The 15,000-nt window shown below is 43.1% G+C and overlaps 1 protein-coding gene across 4 annotated transcripts in view; it reads left to right on the top strand.

Annotated features, from left to right (window-relative positions):
* Positions 1-15,000, top strand: part of LOC135107485 (pancreas transcription factor 1 subunit alpha-like) — an 83,903-nt gene that overhangs the window by 42,855 nt on the left and 26,048 nt on the right. For 2 of the 4 annotated variants that reach the window (XM_064017401.1, XM_064017402.1), the window contains exons 2-5: positions 9,305-11,236; positions 11,757-11,945; positions 12,457-12,613; positions 13,368-14,087. In XM_064017401.1, coding sequence (XP_063873471.1) covers positions 11,006-11,236; positions 11,757-11,945; positions 12,457-12,613; positions 13,368-13,525 — 735 coding nt within the window. In that variant the 5' untranslated portion in view covers positions 9,305-11,005 and the 3' untranslated portion in view covers positions 13,526-14,087. Of the gene's footprint in view, positions 1-9,304; positions 11,237-11,756; positions 11,946-12,456; positions 12,614-13,367; positions 14,088-15,000 lie in introns of those variants that run through there. The other 2 variants (XR_010271791.1, XM_064017403.1) reach the window with 1 other exon arrangement.

Below are 15,000 nucleotides of genomic sequence, written 5' to 3'. Positions count from 1 at the left end.
AGAAAACGAGGGACGAATGGAAGAACACAAGGATAAAGAGGAGGACTAGGTTACGAAAGACGATGTAAACGAGAGGAGGACAACATTGACTTAAAAGAACGAGGAGGACAAGAACGAGGAGGAGGGAAGAAAACGGGATGGAAGGCGGGGTCGAGGTGTGTGTGGCGCAGGGCACCATGAGGCAGGCAAATACCAGACAGGTGTGTGGAGGGTTCCATCTCGCTACAAGATGCATGAACCTTCCAGACCAATTTAAACCTTGAGCCTTGACATTCTCCTCCCCTCGTGGCCCCTCCTGTCACCGCGGAGAATGGAGGAGGAGGAGGAGGAGGAGGAGGAGGAGGAGGAGGAGGAGGAGGAGGAGAATAGGAAAATAAAATTGTCCTTGTATTTTTTTTTGCCATATAGAGATGATCGGATTATCATTACTACTACTACTACTACTACTTCTACTACTACTACTACTACTACTACTACTACTACTACTACTGTTGCGGTTACTTTCCACACCGTATCTTCCCTTCCACTTCTTTCTTCCTCTCCCTCCCATCACTAAATCCTTTGTTTTGTTTCTCTCTCTCTCTCTCTCTCTCTCTCTCTCTCTCTCTCTCTCTCTCTCTCTCTCTCTCTCTCTCTCTCTCTCTCTCTCTCTCTGGCCCCCATTTTTAATTTCTTGTTCTCTCCCTTGTTAGTAACCTCCCTTTTCTTCCCCCTTTCTTACTTTCAACTTCCTATTTTCCTCCGGCTCTTTCCCTCTTCCTATTACTCTCTTCTTTCTCTCCTCTCCCTCTTTTTTACCTGGTCATCCCTCACCTCTGCTCCTTTCCTCAGCCCTCTCCCTCTCTCCTGATTCACTCTTCCATCTTCTCCCCTTCCAGTTTCCTAGCCCCTCTTTCCTCACATCTCCCTCTCACTACTACTTCTTTCCTCAACTCCTCTTTTCTCCTTCCCATCCTCATTTTCCTCCCCTTTCTATTCGTGTCACTTTTCTTCCACTTCTTTTCCATCGATCACTCCTTTCCACCTTGTTATCTTTCCCCTTGTTCCCCCCTCTCTCTCTCTTCCTTCAGCTATATCGTCCTACATGTCTTCCTGTAGATTAAGTAGTGTATTTTATCACAGCTTCGTAAGTGCCAACAGGTCTCCTTTTGTTTGTTCTTCATTTGTGTTCCTCTGTGTTCTTCTTTTCTCCCTTCACTTTACTTCTCCTCTTCCCCTTGTCTGCTGTTCCTTCTTCCAAGTTATTTCTTCATCTTTTCCATCTTTTCACTTTTCCCTTCCCATGTTATGCCTCATTTCCCTTCTTTTCTTTTCTTCTCTTTCTCTTCCTTTCCCTCTTTCACTATTCCTTCTTTATCATACCCTCCTCTTCTGTCTTCCGTTTCTCCCTCCCACTTTATTTCCCTTTCCTTTTCTTCCCTACCATAAACCCTCTCTTTTTCCCCTTGTCTTTTCTCACCCTTTCCCTCTTCTTCCTACCTTTCACTTCCCCATCCGCCAGCCCGTCACTCTCGCCCCTTTCCACCCCTTCCCACTTCACCGACCCATGACTGAGGGACAAGAAGCAAATGTCACTGGCAGCTCGGATTATATGACTCTTTCTGCTCTGTTCCCTCCTTTTCTCCTTTTCTCCATAGCTTCTTTCCGATCTTGCTTAGTTCCCCCCCTCTCCTTTTTAATTTTTCACAGTTTATTTATTTATTTATTTATTTATTTTTTGTTTTTAGTGTTCTTTTCGTTTATTCTTCCGTACTTTTAATTTTTCCTCCGTATCTCCATTCTCTCCATGTTTTTCTTGTTTTCATCTTTCTTCTTCCTCCATTCACTGCCCTTTTTCTTTTTTCTTCACTTTTTTCTTAGTCTTACTTAACTTTCCTCTTTCCTTTTCTACCTTTCATAATTTCTTTTTCTTTATGTCTTTCTTTGTGCTTTATTCTTTCTTCGTTCTTTTCTTCCTTCCTTCCTTTCCCTCTCTCTCACCATTCTCTCCCTGCTTGGTTTATTATTATGTTCTTTCTTCGTCTTTCATACTTTGTGTTTGCCTTATTTAAAAACTTTCAATTTTCTTCTTCCTTTTTTTTCTTTGGTTTCCCTTTTCTTCCATCTCTTTCATTTCTGCATTTTTACTTCCTTTAAATGTGGTCTCTCTTTTTCCTTCATTATTTTGCATACGTTGTTTATTTTCTCTCAACTTTCGTGTTATTTTTCATATTTCTTCCTTCCTTTTTCTTGGCTTCCATCTTTCTTTTCCTTCTGAACTATTTCCTTTAGTCCTTGAGTCCCTTTCCTTCTTCTTTTCTTGATTTTCCACTTCTCAGTCACTATCCTTCTTACTGTTAAGTCCTTCGCCCTTACTCTTATGCTCCTTTCCTTTTTCTCTTCTCTGCTTTTTTCCCTCTTCCATTTCTTACTTCGCATTTTCCCCCACCTGTTCATTCGACTCCCTACGCTTCCCACTATTCCCATCTCTTCCCCTGCCCTTTCACCTTTTCCTTATATTTGCCTCCCAGACCCATTAAAATTATGACCAAGAAGTCGCTACCAAATTTCAAGGTGAACGTTTGCATCAGTGAGTCTGTATTTCCATTGTACTTTCTCCCCTCTTCTCATTTGGAAAGTTTGCACAATGGAGTGAAGGGAGTATTGATGATGGAGCGAGACTTCGGCTATAGATCGTTAGACAGACAGACAGACGGGCGGATAGATAGACAGACAGCAGACAGACAGGTAGATTAAGACAGAGGAAGCTATTTATACAGTATGAGGAATATTAAAGAAGAGAAAAAGGCGAAAGAAAAGATGCAGAAGATGAGGAAAATGAGGAGGAGGAGGAGGAGGAGAAGGAGGAGGAGGAGGAGGAAGAATAGGAGGAGGAGAAGGGAGGAGGAGGAGGAGGAGGAGGAGGAAAAGAGGAGGAGGGAGGAGGAGGAGGAGGAAGGATGTAAATGCAGACACACCACACGACGAGAGAGAGAGAGAGAGAGAGAGAGAGAGAGAGAGAGAGAGAGAGAGAGAGAGAGAGAGAGAGAGAGAGAGAGAGAGAGAGAGAGAGAGAGAGAGAGGAGAGAGAGAGAGAGAGAGAGAGAGAGAGAGAGAGAGAGAGAGAGAGAGAGAGGAGAGAGAGAGAGAGAGAGACGTGGAGTGACTGTTTAAGTGTTATAAGCTCTGCTTGCCATTGTCTTTTATTAGTTAATTTGACTGCAGCCTCTCCAGTACAAGCGTTGAGAGGGACAAGGGAACTACACCGTGTAAAATTGGTGGACAGGCGATGGTGGAGAGGAACGCAATGAGTAGAAATATGTAAATGTAAATTGAAATGAGTGAAACAATGACAAGAGAAGACTGAGAGGCAGAGGTGTAAACATATACATAGATAAAGATTCCTATCCAAATGTTAAAAAAAAAGACAGGTAGATAGAAGGCCTAAACAGACAGGTAAACAGCTACACAGCCAAGTAGACAGACGAGATACAAAGATAGATAGACAAACATCCATAAACATTTTTTACCTATATGCATATAAACTTACATTCAATATAACAATTAACGCGTGTATTACGTAGAAAAAAACAGTAATAATTCAGCAATACAAAGAACAGATACAAAATCAAGACGTTAATATACAAGAAAACAAAAAAGTTAAATAAGTGTGGGGAGGAAGAGGAGGGGGCGAGGGGAAGGAGGCAGGACTGAGTGGGGTGTGGTTGAAGGGAGTGAAAGGGAAGGGTGGGGAGGTGAGGAGGGGGGAGCTGAGGTTAATTTAAGGGGGAGTGTATAGGTAAGGTGAGGGGCAGGTGACTGGAGGACCTTTTGTTTCTATTATTCAGCCCGGCGGGGGAAGGAAAAAAATAGGGAGGCATTAAATATTGATTAATCGATTTAGATTGGAGGAAAAAGGGATCGATCGGCGTGACATAATGGAACCCGGAAATAATGGAGGGTAATATGTCTTGTTTTTGTTATTTGTTTCTCATTCAGTAGAGGAGAGAGAGAGAGAGAGAGAGAGAGAGAGAGAGAGAGAGAGAGAGAGAGAGAGAGAGAGAGAGAGAGAGAGAGAGAGAGACACTTAGAAACTGATAAACAGATATACACAGACAGACAGACAGACAGGCAGACCGACACACACACACACACACACACACACACACACACACACACACACAAAGGTACATACATACAGACGGACAGACAGACATCCAGACAGATAGACAGACAGACAAGATACGATTGTTTGAGGGAGGAATTCATAGGAGAGAAGTGGACCAGTGGAGAGAGAGAGGGAGGGAGGGAGGGAAACTAAAGGAGGGATTGTCTTTTTCCCTCTCCCTCTCCCTCTCTCCCTCTCTCAGGCAGGTGTGTGTAATCCGCGGCTCTCTATGGAACCGCGTTGGGGCTTTTTAATATTCAATTTGCGTCCTGCCAGCGTGTGTTATTGGCCGCCGTATCACAACCCGGGTTTAGCGAGAGGCGGGACAATAGGAAGCGATTGTGTGACCCTGATCTTGCCTCCCGCCCTCCCCACTCACTTCTCTACCCCTCTGCTGTGCCCACCCTGCCCTGCCACTGCCCCTGTTCTGCCTCTGCTACCCCTGTCCAAAATACTTCTCCCTCTCCCTCTTTCATTTTCCTTCAATCCTTTCTTCCTTGCTTCTTTCCCACCTTCATTCTATCCTTGCTCTCTCTCTCTCTCTCTCTCTCTCTCTCTCTCTCTCTCTCTCTCTCTCTCTCTCTCTCTCTCTCTCTCTCTCTCTCTCTCTCTCTCTCTCTCTCTCTCTCTCTCATGTGTGTGTGTGTGTGTGTGTGTGTGTGTGTGTGTTTTCATGCATATTAGTGTGACACCAACAAACAAAAACACTAACTACTATTACTATTGCTGCTGCTGTTGCTACTATTACTACTACTACTACTACTACTACTACTACTACTACTACTACTACTACTACTACTACTACTATATTACCACCACCATCACTGATAAACACAATGCACAACCGCACAACAACAGTCAAGAGTCAAGAGGAGTCAGACCGCGGCACTGGGCGGGAGCGATTAAAAGGTAGTGAGGGGAGACGGTGAACGGAAGGCTAGGGAGAGAGAGAGAGAGAGAGAGAGATGAGAGACAGATCGCCCGTCGCTTTGAGTCGCTGGTGAAGAGAAGGACAGTCGACTTTGAGGACCCAACCACCAGCAACACTCTCCTAAGCAACCCATTTACACGAAGGCCTTCATAGGTATTTTTCATGTGGGATTTTCGTCTCTACGGGTGTGTTGGGTTAGCTTCTTGTTGGCCCGAGCTTGGAAGGGCGCTGGAGGGATAAGAGAAGCGGAGCGGAGGGACGAGGGGGAGAGAAAGGCAGTCACAGGACGAGTATCAGTGACATCTTCATTACCTCGACCACAATGCCTGATACCTGAGTAAGTGGTGGGGAGGCAGGGAGGGAGAGAATCAGGGAACGAGAGAGAGAGAGAGAGAGAGAGAGAGAGAGAGAGAGAGAGAGAGAGAGAGAGAGAGAGAGAGAGAGAGAGAGAGAGAGAGAGAGAGAGAGAGAGAGAGAGAGAGAGAGAGAGAGAGAGAGAGAGAGAGAGAGAGAGAGAGAGAGAGAGAGAGAGAAAGAGATTGTTCAGTATAATTCAAAGATTCTCTCTCTCTCTCTCTCTCTCTCTCTCTCTCTCTCTCTCTCTCTCTCTCTCTCTCTCTCTCTCTCTCTCTCACCGCCACAGGTCCACCGCGAGGCTTTCAAAGGCCCGAGGGATTAGTTTGTTACCCATCGTTCCCTTGCGTCACTGCCGGCGTGGTGGTGGTGGTGGTGGTGGTGTGGGGAGGGAGGATGGAATGCCCTTGTCGTCACGTTCGTTGGATTTTTTCGCGAAGTTTAATAGAGGTAATCTTGGGACGTCACAATGCACTGGTGACTTTGGGATGTTTGTGGGAGATTGCACGAGTATGTGTGTTGAAAGTTTTGAGTTAATTGTTGTTCCTAGTAAATAGAAAATTATGTATGTTATTTTGTATTTTTGTTATGTTAGTCATGTTCATGGTTAACGGAAGAAGATTATATGTGTGTGTGTACTTTTTTTTTTAAGGTGGTTCATTGTGATTCTTTTCTCATTTATATATTTATTTATTCATTTATTTATTATATTTTATGAATACTCATTTTTCATTTATTTATTTTGTTGGTTGAAACGTTTCTTTCATTATGTAACTTGACTTTATCTGACCATTCATTCATTTCAATTTGAATTTTTTTTTTTAACATTTACAATTTCACTCACTTTTCTCTCAGTTACTTCTTAACAAATGAACGAAAAGGTTTAGTTATTGTGAAGTCGTACATAAAAATCTTACAACAATGTGCAGTTGATTTTTTTTTTTATAAGGAATGCATCTCATTTTTACTTTCAGTCCTAGAAATATGAATATGTTAATTTTTGTTGTTTATTTATCATTAGTTTTTATTTTGATATTTTTTACTTGCTTTGCTTCAGTTGTTCACTTGATAAAGGTCGCTTTGGTTTATTGTCCTATGCACTCAATTCATGAATTTCTCAGCAGTTTCTCACCTCGTCCTTGCCATTCATGTTTCATCCCTCCACTTTTGAAATATTTATCGATTTTTTTTTATTTAATAACACACACACACACACACATTCTCTCTCTCTCTCTCTCTCTCTCTCTCTCTCTCTCTCTCTCTCTCTCTCTCTCTCTCTCTCTCTCTCTCTCTCTCTCTCTCTCTCTCTCTCTCTCTCTCTCTCCTTCATCCTTCCTTCCTTCTTTCCTTCATTTCTTCCTTCCTTGTTCTTTTCTGTCTTCTCTGGTTTTCTTTTTTCTTTTATTTTACCTACTTTCTTCATCTTCATCCATTATTCTTTCTTACTGTTTCCTTCCTTCCTTCTTTCTTTCTTTCTGTTTTCCTTTCTTTCGAAACTTATGAGAGAGAGAGAGAGAGAGAGAGAGAGAGAGAGAGAGAGAGAGAGAGAGAGAGAGAGAGAGAGAGAGAGAGAGAGAGAGAGAACAAGGGAAAAGGAAGTAAAGATAAGGGAAGATAAAGGAAGAATAATGATCATAGAATGGAGGGAATGAGGGAGGGAAGGGAGGGAGGGAGGAAGGTGGAGGTGGAGGTGGAGGTGGAGGTGGAGATGGAGGAGGAAGAGGAGGAAGAGGAGGAGGAGGAGGAAAAATTGAGGAAGGGAGAGAGGAGGCAACCCGCGTTCTGAATCTGACACAACAGTTTTTCACCTTCCTTTAATTATCATTATTATTATTATTATTATTATTATTATTATTATTATTATTATTATTATTATTATTATTCATTTATTCATTTCATTAATTTATTTTAAGAGTTTTGGTTTAAACTTTTCCTTTTCATTTGTTTTGTTTTGTTTTTTCTCTTTCTTCCTGCTTTCCTTTTTTCTGTCTGCTCTTTCTTCATCATCACTGTTATCAGCATCATCATTTCTTCTTTTTCTTCTTCTTTTCTTCTTTCTTCTTCTTCTTCTTCTTCTTCTACTTTCTCAAATTTTATTGTTGTTGTTGTTGTTGTTGTTGTTGTTTAAATGTTGTTGCTGTTGTTGTTAAACATGTGGAAGCTACAGATCTCGAAAAATTAAGAAGCGGTTTACGCAGATCGGGACGTGACCAGCTGCTCTTGTTTGCAGATAACCAACTCCCTGCAAAAGATAACGTAAGGTAGTTGTATCATGAAACTGTCCGAGATACGAAAATTTTATTCTTTACCACCACCTGCAGCTCAAGAAAAGGTATAGGAAAACAATAGATAGAATAATGGTCAAGAAAGGTGAAATCACGAAAAAAGAAAAAAAAATAGTATAAAGGACTCACGGCATGTCTTCTTTCCACTCGGCCATCCACCTCGTCTGACTCTTGGTGAATTAACTTATCGACATGTAAAAGCTTCCATATACAGGGGGGCGGTTGACTTAAAGGAAGGAAGGAACTAAAACTATTTACACCTTTCGGCTATGCATCTCTCTCTCTCTCTCTCTCTCTCTCTCTCTCTCTCTCTCTCTCTCTCTCTCTCTCTCTCTCTCTCTCTCTCTCTCTCTCTCTCTCTCTCTCTCTTCTTCTTCTTCTTCTTCTTCCTCCTCCTTTTTCCTCCTCTTATTCTTCCCCCTCCTCCTCCTCCTCCTCGCTACCTTCTCTTCCCTCGTCTCTCCTCTTCCTCCTCTACTTCCTTCCTCTCCCCTTCCTTTACTTCCTACTTCACCCTCCTTTCCCCTTCCTTTACTTCCTAGTTCACCACATTAAGAGAATAATTACATGTTGGCGATGATATTCCTGTGAAGCACAAAAAAAAAAAAAAAAAGCATGAAAGTCAGGAACGGGGAAGACCACAAAACTTTAAGCAAAATTATTCAATTATCTGAAACTTGAAAAAAGAAAAAAAAATGACACGAAAGGAGAATCGTACACGAGCGTGACACCAGCGACTCGCGAACCACAGAGCGTCTTGAACCACTGAAGCAGAAAAAACAACAAGGCACGAACAGCAGATCGTTTACGTACAAATGACCGCAATAATAGTGCAGAATACTTTCCAGGAGGAGAAGAAGAATAGGAGTGAGTAGACAAACAAATGAGGCGACACACACACACACACACACACATACACACACACGCAGAAAGAGAGAGAAAGAGAGAGAGAGAGAGAGAGAGAGAGAGAGAGAGAGAGAGAGAGAGAGAGAGAGAGAGAGAGAGAGAGAGAGAGAGAGAGAGAGAGAGAGAGATTGCTAGTCTGTATGATATTTTTAGTTGATTATCAGTGTTCTTTCTCTTTTTTTCGACAAGACTCTTCTCGTGTTATCTCTACGTGTATTCTCATATTATGTGAATCTCTCTCTCTCTCTCTCTCTCTCTCTCTCTCTCTCTCTCTCTCTCTCTCTCTCTCTCTCTCTCTCTCTCTCTCTCTCTCTCTCTCTCTCTCTCTGACAAACTAGCAATTACTGTATCACATTCATCAGACCTCAATTGCCTTGTGTTGTTCTTCGTAGAGGTCACTCCTGTATCGTGTTAATTCTTTGCATTACATGAAGGTTGTGACTGGTTAGTGAAGCTGAGGGTTACTGACATGTCCTGTTGTAGTGGATTTTATTATTATTATTATTATTATTATTATTATTATTATTATTATTATTATTATTATTATTATCTTATTAATTAGCTATCTTATTTATTTCTATTATACTAGTTTAATTCATATTTTATCTATATTACTGTTTTATTTTATTCTATTTATTTTTCTATCTATTCATTTGTTTATCATCTTTTTTTTTTTTTCAGAAAGGGGAATAGACACCAAAAAGGAAGAGTGCCCCACTTGATTAGCACGTCAGCTAGGAAACAATATAAGTGGACTCCAAACAACAGCAAGCTTTGAGATTCTACATAAGCCACGTGGCGCAATGGTGCCTCAACTGCAGTAATATAGGAAACTAACAATATCGTAATGGAAAAGGTTGTAATATATTTATGCTGTTGTTTTTTATGAGCTTTTTGTCTCTTTTCGATATATTGCACGTAACTATTGTGTCCATCTTCATTGACTTGGCGGACAACCAGCATACCACTCGTCTTACGGCGGTTACAGCTTCCCCAGGCGGCCAGCCATCACCAGATCGAGCTCGCTGGCTTAATAATTGACCTCTCGACGTCCACAAGCCACGCCCACACCCCGCCGCGCCGCCCACCGCCCGCTCCGGCCCTATCATTGGGTGCTGCCTCCTCTCCGGGGATGTACGACTAATGTTAAGTGACAAAGTAATGTATTTGTCTTAAATCGCAACTGCTATCTGAGTGTTATTCTTTGTTTTGATTACTTATTTTGATGTCAAGTTGGTGCTAAATGGAAAGCACGCCTCACTGGTCTCGGCTTATCGCTGTGTGGGATGTGCCTGGAGGGCGTGCTGGTTTGCAGGCATCGCGCGTGTGGCATGTGGCGGGTGTCGCTAAAAAGACTATCCTCCAGCACCACGTGTTGGAGGTTTCAGTGTGGCATTACCGTGGTTAAGGGGTGTAGTGAAGCTGTCCTCGCCCCGCGCCGTGACTGGGAAACGTGGACTTCGTATTACGTATTACGAGTCCGCCAAGTCTTGAACTACTCCGAAGGAAAAGGTTACAAGATACAAAGTGCTTCAGTGATTAGTTCTCTCAGTTCTTGCTGTCGTTTGGACGCCAAGAAAAGTTAAGTACTGCTGACTCGAGTTCTTCCCCCGAGACGTCCATTCATCAAGGTTGTGACTGCAGCAGGAAAGTCTCTGAACTGAGTCAAACTAAGACCATCCTGCAAGAGAACGTGTTTCGAATTCAAGAAAAACACGTGCGACTTCACAAGGCTGCCTCTTATTGTTTCCTTATGATAACAAAGAAGAAAACACAACTGTAGCTGACCTTGTTGGGAATCTTTATCCCATTTTATTCTTCCTTTTAGGTAAAATGATGTCTGCCCTTGTGTCTTTCCTTTCCTCTGAGCAAGAAATACGAGAGTGAATTGCTACTCTCAAGCGCTCCTATGTTGATTCAATTCGTCAATGTGGAGTCTTGGGTGTGACAGAAGCACATCAAACTTCAACAGGAAATAAAATCTAGTCACAGAAGGGAAGAAGCAGAAGAAATCCTACTACAGAAATGTTTGGTAACAATTGAAAAGAAAGACTAAATACAGAGAAAAAAAGCATCACTACTTCGAGGACAAGGATACGTCTTCTTACTCATCCAAACAAACCCAGCACATTAGCAACCCACAAAAAAGAAGGAAATTAAGCTAAATCAAGAAAGGAACAAATAAATAACGGAAAATAATAAACAAAACAAGGAAGCAAACACTAGCCTCACTTATTCCAAGAGGCACTGTTCCTTTTTTTTTTTTTAGAGGATTGAAGAAAAGGAACAATCGAATTCTTGACCAGAGTTGCGCGGCAGGTAAAAACACTCCACCCACCTGCCTTCCTCCACCTCCTCAACCTCCTCCTCCACACCGCCACCATGTACGGCCTGGAGAACGTAAACCTGGAAGCAGTGAATCGCCAGTGGATGTGTTCGAGCAGCTACCTGGAGTGGGACCTGCCAGCCTCCACCTCCCCGCCTGACCCAGCCTACCCCGCCTCCTCCTGCTCTCCCTCCTCCTCCTCCCCTTCCTCCGCCTCCGCCTACTCCTGCCCCCCTACCGGCACGGACCCCTGGGCGCCCTGGGCCTCGCCACACAAGACACAACAGGTGTGTGTGTGTTTGAGAGAGAGAGAGAGAGAGAGAGAGAGAGAGAGAGAGAGAGAGAGAGAGAGAGAGAGAGAGAGAGAGAGAGAGAGAGAGAGAGAGTTTTATTACTGTTTTTATTGTACAAACAGCTTGAATAATATCATATGGTAGCATTTTCACCCTCTGTTTGTTACTGTTGTTACCGTCATCATCATCATCATCATCATCATCATCGTTATCATCATCATCAGTAGTAGCAGCAGCAGCAACAGCAGCATTATAGTCCATAACTACTAATAATAGTGCTACTTGGTACTTCTGCTGTCATTACTACTACTACTACTACTACTACTACTACTACTACTACTACTACTACTACTACTACTACTACTACTATCACCACTACCTCCACCACTCACCACAACCACCATCACCACCACCACAATCTCACTACTAAAACCTACACCACCGCCATCACAACCACCACAACCACCACCACCACCACAATACATCTAGGCACCACTCTCATCTGCGCCTTCAGGAGGACTCCCTGGTGGTGTCGGGCATCCGGGAGGGACGGCGGCGGCGGCGCGTGTGTCCCATGGCGCAGGTGAGGCAACGGCAGGCGGCCAACATGCGGGAGCGGCGACGCATGGCCTCCATCAACGACGCCTTCGAGGGCCTGCGGGCACACATCCCCACTATGCCCTACGAGAAGAGGCTGTCCAAGGTGAGGGGCTGATGCTTTCTCTCTTTACTTCTCTCACCTCTTTCTCTTTTCTTCTGTTCGTTTTGTCTTTTTATTTGATTTCCTTTGCTTTCCTCTCCTCATTTCTTTTTTTCCCTTCCTTTTATTCCTTTAGTTATCTGTCTCTACTTCTTTCATCTCTTCCTCTTTCTTTCTCTCCCTTACCTGTTCGTTTTTTTTGTATTTAATTTCCTTTGCTTTCCTCTTCTAATTTCTTTTCTTCCCTTGCTTCTCTCTCTCTCTCTCTCTCTCTCTCTCTCTCTCTCTCTCTCTCTCTCTCTCTCTCTCTCTCTCTCTCTCTCTCTCTCTCTCTCTCTCTCCTTTCTTCTCATCTACTCTATAGCTCCACCCTACTCCTTCCTTCCTCTTCTCCACCTCCTCACCTCACGGTAGCTTATCACAAACAGCCTCGATAGAATCAAGATAGCTGTTGACATCTGCTCTGCCTCTGTGTTCTTCTCAGTCACTCATTCTCTCCTCATGACACACGCAGGTGGACACCCTTCGCTTGGCTATCGGGTACATCACCTTCCTCTCAGACATGGTGGAGACTAACCCATCCCTCCAGACGGGCAGCCACGCGAACAGCAGCAGCAGCGGGAACAACACCAACAGCAACAAGATCGTGGTGAAAAGTTCCGTTGCCACATGTGAGTATTATAATGTGTCTCTTTGACGTTTGAAGTTTTGTTTTCTGTTTGTTTACGGTTTTATTCGGAGAGAGAGAGAGAGAGAGAGAGAGAGAGAGAGAGAGAGAGAGAGAGAGAGAGAGAGAAGTTATGGAGAAGGAGAAGGGGAGGATTTAGAGGAAGAAAAGAAGTTAGTGTATCTTTTTATCGTCGTGTTTATCGTCTCTCTCTCTCTCTCTCTCTCTCTCTCTCTCTCTCTCTCTCTCTCTCTCTCTCTCTCTCTCTCTCTCTCTCTCTCTCTCTCTCTCTCTCTCTCTCTCTCTCTTACGTTTTCGTAACTATTACGCCTTTGTCCTTTTTATGTATCACAGAAGGGAAGGTTTGGGAGGAGGGAGGTGAGGAGCAACGCCAATTCAATCTGGAAAGAGTGTGCCTGTGTCATACATGAGTGAAGTGTGGTAGAGAGGTGTAGGTAATGTACTAACAGTCAATCTGCTTATGGGCATTTTAACATCTTCTAAACCATGTATATCAGCATGTTATATCTAGGAATGATGATGATAACAGACTAACAATTTTAATAGTTTTGCAGTATTATACAAAGAAGCTTACTAACGAGCATCCTTCATAATACTTAATAATAAAAAAAAATAATAAGACACTAACATTTAATGGTCTTCCAAATGTACTAGTAGCTTACTAACCAACTGCCCCCCTCTTCCTCCTCCTGTGTGTGTGTGTGTGTGTGTTGTGTGTGTGTGTGTGTGGCTGGCAGACGGAGGGAGCGGCGCCGAGATGGGTCTGGGGGGAGAGGAGAAGGCCGAGGAGGTGGTGGCGTTCACGGAGCTGTCGTGGGCGTCGCAAAAGCAAGAGGTGGTGAATGGGCGCGTCAACACTTCCCTGTGGACGCCCTCCCACACCCTCGCCAATTGACACGTCCGCCACCACAACGCCCCCACCCTCACCTCGCCCATCATTGCCGCTACCGCCACCAACTCCACCTCCACAATCACCTCCACCACCACATCTACCGCCACCCCGTCCTTTCACCCTGTGCTTCGTTCCTCCTCCTCCTCCTCCTCAGCCCCCGTTTCCTATAAGCCTGTGAAGAGCTAGGAAGAAGTAAACGATATGAAAGAGGAAGAACAGAAGAAAGAACAAAACGTTATAAAGGAGAAAATTGTGAAGGAAGGCAAGATCTATTACGGAAAGAGAAACGGAAAATGAAGACAACGGCAGATGGAAACGCTAGTCAAGGAGAAGAAAAAAAGAAAGGAGGAAGATGAAGAGTAAGGAATAAGAAGTTGGAAAGAAAGTCATATGTGCTTTGTAAATTAAGGAGAGGAAATGAACGAAAACATGCGAAAAAAAAGACATTTAAAGATATAAGATGTATCAGAATATGAATTTAAGGATGAGAGAGAGAGAGAGAGAGAGAGAGAGAGAGAGAGAGAGAGAGAGAGAGAGAGAGAGAGAGAGAGAGAGAGAGAATGAATGAATGAAAAATTTAAGTTACTATACCACAAAAAATGTAATGGAGAGAAATCTCTCTCTCTCTCTCTCTCTCTCTCTCTCTCTCTCTCTCTCTCTCTCTCTCTCTCTCTCTCTCTCTCTCTCCCTATCTCTCTTTCTCCCCCTCTCTCTTTCTCTCTGTGTGTGTGTGTGTGTGTGTGTGTACAGTATCCTGGCCGCTGCTTTCCCGCCGCCCGTCATCTCTAGTCCTTGAATCACACACAGTGGTAATCTCCTCCCTTTCTCCTCCTTCCTTCTCCCTTTACCTTTCCTCTCCTTTATCTCTCCCATTGCTTTATTTTTTCCTTACTTTTATCATTCCTTTCCTTTTCCTTCCCTTCCTTTTCCTCCTTCTCTTCCTTGTCCTCCATTTTCTTTTTCTGGTCTCAATTTTCTTTTTTTGGGGTGATTTTCTTTATTTTCCTCTGCTTTTCTTGTTTTCATCTCTTTTCTTTCTTCTTCCTCTTTAGTACCTACCTTTCACTTCTCTTGCGAAATCAAATCTTTCCTCTCTCTCTCTCTCTCTCTCTCTCTCTCTCTCTCTCTCTCTCTCTCTCTCTCTCTCTCTCTCTCTCTCTCTCTCTCTATTATTATTATTTTTATTATTATTATTATTATTATTATTATTATTTTTATTATTATTATTATTATTCCATTTTATCTCATCTTTTCCTTGTTTATTCCCTTTGACTTCCATCCCCTCCTTTCCTTAACTCCTCCGCTTAACATTATTTTTTTTCTTCTCGTTTCTCCATTTTGTTATTGCATTTTCTTACTAATTCCTTTCTTTATTTCGTTTCCCTTCCTTTTCTTCACCTCTTCGCTCCCTTAAAGTTCCCGTCACTTGATAGGAAGGAGAAGGAAGAGGAGGAAGAGGAGGAAGAGGAAATGTGTGT

The sequence above is a fragment of the Scylla paramamosain genome, chromosome 15 (assembly GCF_035594125.1).
Source record: "Scylla paramamosain isolate STU-SP2022 chromosome 15, ASM3559412v1, whole genome shotgun sequence".
In the NCBI taxonomy this organism is placed as follows: domain Eukaryota; kingdom Metazoa; phylum Arthropoda; class Malacostraca; order Decapoda; family Portunidae; genus Scylla; species Scylla paramamosain.
The sequence above is the reverse complement of the archived record's forward strand: the minus strand, read 5'-3'. Positions and strand labels throughout refer to the sequence as shown.